Source organism: Nesoenas mayeri (genome assembly GCF_963082525.1).
Source record: "Nesoenas mayeri genome assembly, chromosome: 6".
Lineage (NCBI taxonomy): Eukaryota > Metazoa > Chordata > Aves > Columbiformes > Columbidae > Nesoenas > Nesoenas mayeri.
Window position 1 is genome coordinate 29,966,079 of NC_137545.1, and position 12,008 is coordinate 29,978,086.

The 12,008-nt window shown below is 37.7% G+C and overlaps 1 protein-coding gene across 1 annotated transcript in view; it reads right to left on the bottom strand.

Annotated features, from left to right (window-relative positions):
• Nucleotides 1-2,131: 2,131 nt before the first annotated feature.
• CNTNAP5 (contactin associated protein family member 5) overlaps nucleotides 2,132-12,008 on the bottom strand; it is a gene marked incomplete at its 5' end in the record, with an annotated part of 271,482 nt that continues 261,605 nt past the window's right edge. The window contains 3 exons of the mRNA XM_080346433.1: nucleotides 2,132-2,679; nucleotides 3,642-3,713; nucleotides 8,954-9,172. Of these exons, the coding sequence (XP_080202559.1) occupies nucleotides 2,483-2,679; nucleotides 3,642-3,713; nucleotides 8,954-9,172 (488 nt within the window). The 3' untranslated portion in view covers nucleotides 2,132-2,482. The remainder of the gene's footprint in view (nucleotides 2,680-3,641; nucleotides 3,714-8,953; nucleotides 9,173-12,008) is intronic.

Here is a 12,008-nt window from a genome sequence, read left to right on the forward strand (position 1 = left end):
TATTTAGATCTGTTTGTTTGGCTACAGGGGGCTTTCCCCTCCTTCTTATTCCATTATTCACGAAGGCAATTAAGTACATTAGGACTTCAGAGACGTCTCATAAAGAGGCCATTTCTGATAAGACGACTTAAACATGGGCAGAGGAGCCCTCATGCTCACTTATTCCTCCCCTCCCGTCATGCCAAACAAAGCAGCTTCATCTGGGGGAATGAAAAAGGAAGAAGAAAAGAGAATTGCTTTCCCTGGATTTCACCGCAGAAGATAAAGCAACATAAAGCAACACAGCTAATGAGTCCATCATTACACATCTCATCATGCAGAAACACTCTCAAGTAATCATGTATCATGCAAACAGCCAGCATGAGGCAAAAAGGCTGTTGCCAATCATGACTGAAGAAGAATGGCACCAATAATAACTTCAATATAAATGGCTTTCTAAAATTGCTTGGTTAGAGTTCAGGTTACTGGGCTGGCCACAGATATTCCTCTTCACGTGAGAGTGATAAGATTTCAAGATTTCTTTCTCTTCCCTGGACACTACTTCTCATTAAGTCTTCCAAAATTAGTGGTGAAGAATCATCATATCACATCATATCATATCATATCATATCTTCCTTGTCTGTCTCCTACTCCCATCAAAACAATAACCAGATACATACATACCTTTGCAATGCACTGCCTGGAAAAACAGCACCTGTTGCAGATATAACCTCATCTCAAGTTTGCTGTGGGTTATTATCTCATACTGAGATTCTTTGATTTTCATCTATGTAAAAAAAGATCACCATGTGGAAACCCCAGGGTGACTGCAGAAGTGTATAGGAGGCAAAGAAAGAGATTCAGCTGCACAATTAACTGTCTTGAATTAACTCTTATCAAGAGCACTGCAATACATAAGTTGTGTTGTAGGTTTTTGTTTGGTTTGGTTTTTGTTGTTGTTTTTGTTTTGTTTTTTTTTCTCCCTAGCTTTTGAGTTGATTCAGCTCCTGTCAGAAACCTCCAAATCTAACAGCAAATTCTGTACACTCCTCAGAAGCCCTGCGAGGGCAATATGTCACAGAGACACAAGCAGGGTATAAAAAACCCTCCCTTGGTGAGACTTCTCCATTTCTTACCCTTAGATGACTGTGACTGAAAAGCAGCTTTTTCAGCCTCACACTGAAATTCACGCAGCACAAGCGAAATGGGCAGGATTTGAGACTTCAGTATTGTTCCCAGTCAGGAAAGAAGACTTTAGAAAAAATCAGGAGAGAAGATGAATTCAAAGTAGAACACTTGGGATTTTTTTTTTAAACTTGTTTCCCTAATTTTGTTCCTTGTAAACAGAGTTGATTAAATATTAACCTTTTCAGATGTGACATCAGACCTCTCTCTAGCTTTGGAGAAGTTATTCCAATTTCTACAAACAGGAAATACCAATCAATCTTTCATGCAGTTTTGGGTTTTCTTTTTGAGTAGTTGGATCTTTTTCTTTTTTAGAAAAATTGGCAGAAGGTGTGACTCATGTCTACGATTAAAATATTTTTTTCTATGTACTTTTTCTTTGCCACAGCGGCAACAGTGTTTAACCTTAATGCATGATAATCCTCCATATAACATGAACAAGTATATGCTGCATTTCTAATGTTTCAGACAAATATAGAGCACCTAAGTCCTAGCAGCTTCCTAAAACCCTTGGAGATTCATACTACTATTTTCCATGCTTCAGCTAGAGTTATGCTAGAGTATGTTTGGTCTACATAGCCAGCCTTACGAGATGGAGATGAAAGAGGTGCACGGGAATGACATTTATTGTTGATACATACATTGTTGGAAAAGTACTGATAAGCCTAAAAGTTACAGTAAAAGGACAGGAGGTTGGGGGAAGGAGCTTAATGAGGACAGTTTTTTTCCTTACATCATACCAGCTTCTCAACTGAAATAAATTAATGTAACACCATTGAAATCAACAGATATATATCAATTCATATAATTTGAGAATTTGGCAGGTTCTTTTAATTGTTGTAAATAAGCCTGTAAAATAAATCAGGCATTTTGGTCTCATTCTTTTCCTCTATCCTGTCCCAGTACCTGTAGAGCTATGTATTTAGCTACTTTACCTCTACATTACATAGTCCAGCTATAGTGTAAAAGTGATGAATTAAATGGCTCCAGAGAAAAACACAAACAATGTGGGGACTTTGAAATATCCAGGAACCCACAGCAGAAATCAGGTGTGCATGTGGATCTTATTTTGTGTAGTGTGAGATAACAGATCTCGAGCTGCAGAAGTAAACTGTGACTGCCAGGTTCCTGTGCAGAGCATGAGGCACTGTGACTGTTGTCAGTGTTTCCTGTGCAGGGTGGTCTTTTCCAAATGAAAAAGAAGCTACCAAAAAATGAATGTTTAAAAAAAAAAAATACAAAACCAAAAAAGGAAGGAAAAAAGGAATAAAGGAATGAAGGTTAGGGGATTAAATATAAGAAGAAATTGTGTTGTCCATCAAATGAAATATTCCCGTTTGCATTCGCTCACTGTGTTCTGCAAGTCAATGTCAGCTTTAAAGGAGCTCTCAAGATTTTCTGGGTATTCCTTCTCCTTTGTCTGGCTATTTCGATGTGCTTGTTTGTGCTGATAGAGGAATCTGCTCATGATAGCAATGATGCAAAATATGATGAATATCACAACTGCTATTACACCTGAGGAAAAAAGGAAAGATAGTGTAAAAACCCAAAACCAAAATCCCAGTTACCTCAAAAATACATTACCAATGCCCAACAGCTAGTAGTTACGATAGATCAGTTCATCTCAGTCTGTAAAAAGTCATATGCCTCTTATCACACTCTCACTGGTAGTTTTTATTCCTATTTTGCCACCTTAAGTAAGATTTAAAGCAGCAAGTATTGATGTAATTGACCTTCTAATTTCAGTCAAATTCTGTTTTCACTTGCAGTGAAGTTGGGTCAGTGTGTTTGTTTTTAAGAAACTAGATCTGTATGCTCATACAAATTCCTGCTCTGTCATGTTTTCTTCTGTGTTATCTCTTGAAACCTTGCATGAGCCTTGTACACTTTGGTTTATAGCTTCTAGATATTATCAAAGGCAGCTCCCTACAGGCCATCCTATAAAATAAACAAAGATAAATTGCATTCTAGGTTGTTAAAGGAAAATGAAAGCCATACATGAAGCTATGAGGACAACTTTCCCTAGTGTATGAATGCTTCCACGTGACTCCACTTCACCAGGTTGCAAAGAGACAGATAAAGAAATATATAATATGTACATCCCATGTTGAGGCTCTCATCAGAGTGGCATGAAAACAATCACTAGTTAGCTGCATCTTAGATCACAGAGGTCATCTGTCCAACTTCCCTGCTCAAGCAGGCAGACAGACACAGAAGACTCAGGTTTTTGATGATCCATAATGCCTTTTCTTGAGTGATATCCAACATCATGTGCTGCCACTATTGTCTTCATCTATAATGCAGGTGCCTGCCTAGGTAGCTTGTTACAGATATATACTAATAAATACAGCAAATACTAGACCTGCTTTAGATTATGAAAGAAACTGAACTGGATTTTATGGGACCCAGATTTAAAGTAGCCCAGACGCTTGCCTTGACAGAATTATTTTTTAGTTGTAATTTTAAAAATAAGTTACCTCCAATCACAGCTGAATCGCTTCTGACTGCATTGGTGAGAGGCTCCCTTTCATCTGTCTTCCCAAAAGGATCTGCAGTTGGTTAAACAAAACAGTATTTATTTTCTGTATCAACTATATTCATTTTCTCTGTGGCTTAGACAGAAAAGTCCTCTTACCCTCATGAATTCTAATCTGTTTTCAAAAGATATGATTTGGGGGACTGAAGAACTGAACCAGAGAGCTCTTTGAAAAATAAAGTAAGCTTGCAGGACAATTTTCTTCTACATCTTCAGGAGCAATGTCTGTTAAGGGCATGTTTAAAAGGAAATAGAAAGGCTCTCTGTAACATCTGAAAGTCTTGTCTCAGTTTATCGGTAGAATAATTAGCGAGACATTTGAACTAAATAGCCCATTGGGATATTTTCTCAGTCAGAGAGGTGTTTTTGGTATGGTGTGGTTTGTTTTTTTGTGTGTGTGGTTTTTGTTCTTGTTCTTTTGTTTGTTTGTTTTGTGGGTTTGTGTGTCTGTGGTTTTTTTATTATTATTATTTTTTATTTTTTGATACCTAAGAAACACTATCAGAAAGAAGCAAAAGGAAGGAAGGCTAGACAGATTTAAGCCTGACATGTTTGTAGATGCAGATATACAAGCTGAATTCAATCCCATAAAGAGAAGCAGTCTCTTTTGGGGACAGCTTTTTGGAAGGCAATTTTTTCTCTCCATGGCAGAAATGCAGTGGTCAAATTGGATTCAAAAGAAAGAGGGATCGGAAATTATTTCCTATATTAAAAAAGCTCCTCAATGTCAGAACTTTCTTGTACTCTTAACTATAAATGACTGTTGAAACACTGGGCCAAGCAGACTAAAGTGTCAAATTCACATCCAAACCTGAGAGGTCATGCCCTCCATGAAGTCAACGGAGTTGCAGGCAGTGCACCTACTTTAGTCCCGCATGTTTCAGAAAATGCTGTTTTCTACTGCTAGCTGAACCAAGCTTTTTTGCACCTTCACTTTTTTTCCTTTCAGCTCACCCTCTTCTTTGATGAAGTTCCTATTGGTTTTTCTCTCCTTTACAAGCCTCCAGGCTATCATACAGAGGATGTATGTGGGAGTTATGGATGACTGTCTGCTATATGTGATACTCCTTTGCCAAACTGATAGTTCTGATGCAAGAGGTGGAAGCCTAACTGAGAAATTTGGTCTTGCAAGCTTCATTGTAATTGAACATCCCTGCCCTAGTAGCTGACTCAGCTGTATTTTGGTATCTCACTGCCCAAGAAGATGGGTTTTTTTAATTGAAACAAGCAACAATTTCTAATGTGTGTATCAGGAGGTGCTGAGTTTGTAATGATGGTGGCTTTGGGCTGTTTACATGCTTAAAGGGGACACTTTTTCCTTATTCTTTACAACACTGAAACCATCCCTCAATATGTGCAGAAGGCATCAGCCCCAAAAAGGCTTTCATATTTTAACAGATGCAAGTCTACTGCTAGTTTTAGGAATGGAAGTATTTCTCCTCAAATACAGCTGTACTGAAAAGTCAGCACTCCCCATGGCTGCAGTTCTTTGAGCTACACACATGAAAGGGATTTCTGGGGCCAACTGAACATCTCCAGTACACACATTAGCAATGTAAATGGTAATTGCTATTGAGATTTGGACACTCAGGTTGAGACCTATTTACAAGAGGCCCGTTGCTTGGATATTGGGTGCCTATAGTGATGTTGCCAAGAAACAAATAGTCATGGCAATGCTTAATCTCATTTACTGCATTTGTGGGACAGGAATGAGGATAAAAGTTGTTGTTTTACACATAAATACAGGTAGCATCATAGAAAATGTTAGGTTGGAAGAGAAATCTGGAGGTTATATAGCTTAATCACAATCCTTTGAGCTCAAAGTAGGGCTAAATTCAAAGTTAGATCAAGGTGACATGATTTTGTACATCATAGGTAGGTTCATCTTTATTTTTCAGCATCTCAACGTTAGTTATATAAATCAAAACTAGTATGTTAGGCTCTTTTTATTTAGCAAAACAGAGGAAAAGAACCTACAGATACTTTATCCCTAAGATGTCTGTTAAAGATGGACAGTGTGATCAGCATTTTCCTTTCCACAAACTAGAAGAGGGCAGTAATCATTGTTTTAGACTCAAGATGGTTTAACTTTCAGATACTGGAATTTAGATGAGAGATTTTCTACCCCAGCCCCCAGCTGGTGACAGTAAAATCAGTTACAATAAAAATTCACGTCTGTTGAACATCAGTTCTCCTGTACTAGAGAAAAATCTCCAGCTGATATTTGGTGCATGGTATTAGTCAAATAGAGTCATAAAAAACTGTCAACTATGTATGAAAAAAGCATGACATTAAATTTCTACCTTAAAAATTATGTAAGACATTATTCATGCCTAAAATATTATGTAAGATCTGACACTAAATGCTATTAAAGCTCCATTAATTTTTGCTGACTGTTACCACAATTTAAGCACTGAGAGGAAACCAGAACAAATGTTGGAGATAAATTTCAGAAAGAAGGCAAACAGACATGGGCCTTAAGAATTGTATTTTGCCTGAGAAATAAAATCAGGATATAAAGAGAAGAGGGCTTGTTACAGAGGGGCAGATGACATATGACAGCAGAACCATCTCCAGTGGCAACACAATAAACCCTGAAGTCAAGGAGAAGCAATCCTGTGTCTCATTTGAGACCATAACAGGACATCCTCCTCCTTTTGGATAAAACTGATGCCCGTCACAGTTTGAATCACTGAAGCTGGAAGCACCCCCGAGGTTGGACATCCCCTCTGGAAATCATCTAGTCCAATACTCCACTCAAATCAGGGTCTATTACAGCAAGTTTCTCAAGGCTGTATCCATTTGGGTTTTGAATATATCCAACAATGCAGACTTCACAACCTCTCTGGGCCTCCTGCCACCTTTGCTAGATTTCCTGCTCATTGGGATGGACTGTTCTTGATCTTGAAATATCACATCCAACACAACTAGCACAGTGAGACAGCGACCTGCACTGTTTAAGTTGCCTTTCAGAAGCAAAATTTTTCTGTGTAGTTTCTGTCTTAGAAAAGTCTTTGGTATTTTTTACTTTAGATGCATGAAAAACTGCTCTTCAGCTAGGGTACAGAGACAGCTCAAGACTCCACCATTTACACAGCTGAACCTGCTCTGGTATTTACAGTATCTTTATATATATATAAACATAATAGCATAGTAAAAGTCCATTATCTCTATGCTATCAATGCAGAGTTCAGAATAGCAAAACCTCAGCAAGGAAGAAGGTGATTTGCAGATCTTTGTTAAATATCAAAACCACAGTAAGTCACCTTTCATTTTATGTTTTCTAACCAGAAAGGGTATGGATAACAGAGCAGTGAGAAAATGGATTTTATTCTATATTTGTCTGCTAGGAAACATTCTTGAAGACAACAAATATTCCTCTCTGAAGGAAAAAGCTTCAATTGTTTTCAAGTTATAAATATAGAAAGCTTTTTTCACACATTTAAAGAGAGATTTCCTAGAGGGCTTTTTTGTTGTGTCTGTACATTAGAAAATTGAGAGAGACACGTACAGTCAACTTTGAAGTTCTATTTTTCTTCTCATACACTCAATAATGAGAAATTTGGAACCGATGAATTGAGATATGAGCAGTAAATTTGAAAGTTAATCCTTCACTCCGTTTTCCTTTTATTTCTTAAAATGTGTCCTTTCCATGTATAACTGTAATTCTCAAGTACATCTATACAAAGTACAATGTGCTACAAATTGGAATTTTTTTTAACAAGAATCTGCCACCCAGTGCTCTTGCTATAGCATATAAAGACATGAAGTCTTCAGAACTAACTTGTTCTAAAGATCTTATTCAGGCTTTAATCAAATCCAGTGTGAATGGTGAGGCAGTAGTGTCAGTTAATTTATCATATTGAGAGGAAATAGTATTTTAAAGCACAGAATGGCAAAGACAGGGATGAGCTTTTATAATTATTCTGCATTTCTGATGTAACAGTGCTTAACCTTGACAATGGAGTGCAACTGATTGTAAGTTTAAATATTTAAAGTCCAAAGATGCTGCAATCTGCTCTGTGTTCTGTCCTGCAATTCTGAACCTCAGGTTTTACCGCTTTCTAAAATGTTCAGAAAAATTAACTCATCGAGGTGACAGATCACAGGGCAAGGAGTTCATATTTTCAGTATCATTGCCCATTCGGTATTTCCAAGACACATTTCTGTGCGTCAGAGCAGACACCTTAAATGGTTCTGGTCACCTTAAATATACAATAAAATACACCTTAAATGGTTCTAGTCAGTGAGGAGAAGGTTGGGGTGTGGGGAGGAGCACACACACCAGCAGCCGCTCTCCACAGAGGAATCAGCAGGCCTGTTCCTTATGCAGAATGCTAATAGCATCATTTGTTTTCTATTGAAAATCTTAGGGAAATTTTGGGATTTGATGCAAGTACAAACATCAAAGGAATCATATTATGATATAAGCCAGCACTCTATTAGTTATCAGTGGCTTCATAGGTCAAGGGGTAAAAAGTAGCCCTTAATTTGCACCCCCTTCTTGTCATTAAGAATTCTGTCACACTCACTGGTGACTAAAGTAGCAACTTGATTGCCCCTGATCCTGGTGACAACATTTCCAGCTGCTCTGAGATTACTTCTCTGCATACAAATTCACATATGCAAAATACTTAAAATTCCCAGAGGACAGCTTCAGGATTGCAAAAGAGATATGAACTATTGGGATCATCATACTGGTACGGCTCAATTAGTGCTCCTTCCATTTAGCCTGAGAGAATAAAGTGCAAGCATTCAATGGAAGTCACGCACATGTGTTGAGAGGTTTGTACAAGATGTTTTTGTTTGTTTCTGCTAGGGTGGGAACGACTTTGACTTGTTTGTTGTATGACTCTTATTGCTTCATCACCAGTGGGATATGGAATGTCTGTAACATTCATGTTCTCCTTTGAGATCAGCAGCACTGGAGCTGTCTAGAGTGGACAGGAATGAGAAATAGATGCATAACCATACTTCCAATGCTGTTTCCACTATGGCTTTGAGACTTTTTTGTTTGTTCTAGGCATGTTTTAGGCAATCCAGGAACTTAGTCTGAAAACTCAGTTACATTACAAGGACTTTTAAAGGGGTCATGGCTAATCCTAATGCCCATCTTCAACACTCCTAATTCTGAGGGAAAAGACAGCTTTCCAGTTCTAATATTTATAATATCTCAGTTGCATTACAGCAAGGAAGGAAAACTCACTCTGCAGTATCATTTGAAGTCCCCATTCCCCTCTTGGCAGGACGTACCTGATGAGGAATATATTGCAGTTACTGTGTTCACATCAGCTTCCATGATGGATGCACAGCTGGATTCAGTCAAGGAGCCTTTGACAGTCACAGGAGCCACGCTGGGATGGCGTAAGGCAGCTTTCAGGGGAGCAATGTGGTTGTACTGAACAGAGGACATGCAGCCAGTGAAACCATAGGCATTTGCTTTTGAGACTTCAGGGTCCAGTGTCAAACTATCTGCAGTACAAAACAAAAACACTCTGTTATCTGTTTTAGGAAAGTATCTAAAAATAAAAATCATAGTTTTGCCTTAACCACCCATTTTACTTCATCCAATCTCAACTGTTCAACAGTCTTCAAGCTCTGCCTGGCCTGCCCCATGAGTTTCCCTTCCCCAGTCCTTCCTCTGCAATGCTACTTACGTTGAATCAAGTTGGCTTGGACATGAAAGCCTGCACTGCGCTTCCTCACCCATTTTCTCTATTGTCTGGACACAACCTAACAAATCACAGGTGCTAACCATGGCAAAACCAACAGTAATAATATACAATAAAAACAGCAACACTGAATATCACAGGATCCTGGGGATGATGCGCATATCTTTTTTCCATCCCTTAATATTTTCACAGATAGAGACTGTATCTTCAAGGCATTCTACCTCCTCCACTATTTTAATGAAGGAGTCTGCTTTCTATTGTCTATTACACAATGCTTCATGTGGCCGAATATCGAATGGCTGGCTAATATAGGCTTCCACTCTTCCAGAGTTAATTTTTCAACCTCCTTTTCCAATACACCTAATGAAGTTACTATATTTTTATAAACAGATTTGCTAGGAATCCTTTTAGTTATGAGCCAGACTCTCACTCTGCTAGCCCTATTCCATTTAAAAAAAAAAAAAAAAGAAAAAAAAAAGTATACCGCTTTTTTATCTAAATCAAACCCAATATCTCCATGTTCTTTTCCAGCCTGATGATGAGCTAGACCAATTAATTTATCTGTTGGTCTGTGTTCATTTAAATTTCACAAAGAGAAATCCAATTCAAAGGTGTCTTTTATTTAGTTCCAAATGTTCTAATATCAAAGATTCTTTGGGAAAATCAGTGAAGGACAGTGAAGCCACCTTTTCTTTCCTCTAAGCTCTCATTTATTTACTTTCCAGAAATTGAAATTTATACTGCTCAGAGGTCTGTAACATGATGTGCCTTATATCTAGGTCAATCAAACAAGAAAAAAAGACACAAATGCACACACCTATGGTATCAAAAGTTATTGAAAGTCTTAAAATTTACCTGCTAATGGAAAAACAAAACAAAACAAAACAAAACAAACCCCAAAATTTCTAGCATTGTAAGTTTTGGAAATGCTTTCTCTTGAAGCACTTGCAAATGCTACTCTTGAAAGAGTAAGATGATAAACTTCAAAATATAGTCTAGTTTTCCACTATCATCCGTATACAATGATTTTGCAAACTCTCAGACAAAAGGATTTAGTGAAAAAGATGTTCTCTTGTAAATGACATTGCTACTTGAATTATGTAAAATTCCTTTACATATGAGAAAATACAGAGAAATCTCAAAACTAGCTGAAATCAAGCATTATTTTGGTGCTCAATATCTGTGACTGTTACATCATAAAGTCAGAGGGAATTAGCTCAGAAAAATTTCTAATTATGTTTGAATGTCTTCATGGAAGACAATGTGGAAGAATTTGGCTGTTTCTCAGCAAAGCAAGGTGTGGTGTGAGCTTCGTCTCCAAGGGGTCTCACAAGAGAGATGCTCAGTCTGTAGAACTGCCATGGAGACAGTCCCTGGGCTGAGAGTAACTGCAAGAATGAAAGATGGGAAAAGAAATGGGGAGGCTTTGTGACTTGAAAAAACTGTAGTTTTACAGGGGTTCACATTTGCTCTTCTCAAAGTGTATAGGAATTGGCTGCATTCAGGCTTTTAATGAGATTTTGGCAGGGGTGTTATAAAACAGACAAATAATTCTTTCCAAGTTTCTGAAAGACAGCTTATATAAACCTGAAAGACTGATTTACAGTACTTGCCATCTTTGTTGAATTTATAAAACCCTTTGTAAACATTTCTACTCTCAGCCTTTCCTGTTTTCTTAGCTCTGACACAAAAGGTGGATTTGTTGGTATCTTTTAGACATCAGGCAATCTAAATTGCTCTGTTCTGCCCCAATGTGCAAAAGGTAAAGCCTAAGAAATAATGAATTCCTTTTTCATGGTACAGTAGTTTGAAAAGTCTGAGACACAGTACTTTTGAAAGCTTTTTTAAAAAGTCAAATTAAGGGCCAATTCCAGGAGTCTTTTGTCAAAGTAAGCTTTGCATGAATGAGAACTAGGAGATTTATTGTTGAAAGATTTTGAAATTTGAAAAAAAAAAAAGAAATCAAAGAACAAAACAAAACCAACCCCAGAGTCCTCTTGTAAAAATCCCACGTGCACAGATACAGTTTGGCTTATAATATGGCTTTAGATGCACGCTTTACATCTTTCAGAAAGTGGGGCTTTCACGGTTCTCAACAAGAGACTTGCATAACTTGAATGTGAACAACTTGTGCTGCCCTCTGAATTTTTGAGTGGGTAACATAAATCTGTGATTATGACTTAGTTCCTTCTGTGAAAAGCTTATTAAAGGCTGCTCTGTCACTTGAAGTCTTTAAATCACAATAAAATGTTTTTCCCAAAGATATTTTCACTACATGACACAGTGCTCTGTAAGAGAGGCAGCTCAGTGAAGTTCCAAGGTCTGTGTTGAAATAAGGTTGTATAAAACATCAGTGGCCTTCCTCTGTCCTGGTTACACTCTGAATCTTTCCATGCATTTGATGGACCTGGAATAATCACATTTGATTGCTGGTGGTGGCTTGCTTTGATACTCTGACATTTTAGCATTATGTTTCTGTTCTTGGTACTGGACACTGAGTGACTTTGGATGGTTTCTACATGGGGGTGAGAAGGAAATATTTTTCAGCTTTTGAGTAATTTAACTGTTCATTCTCTACAACTTAAGTTTACCCATGCTTTTAGGAAGCAATTTTTAAGCTTTGCCTGCTGAGTAGT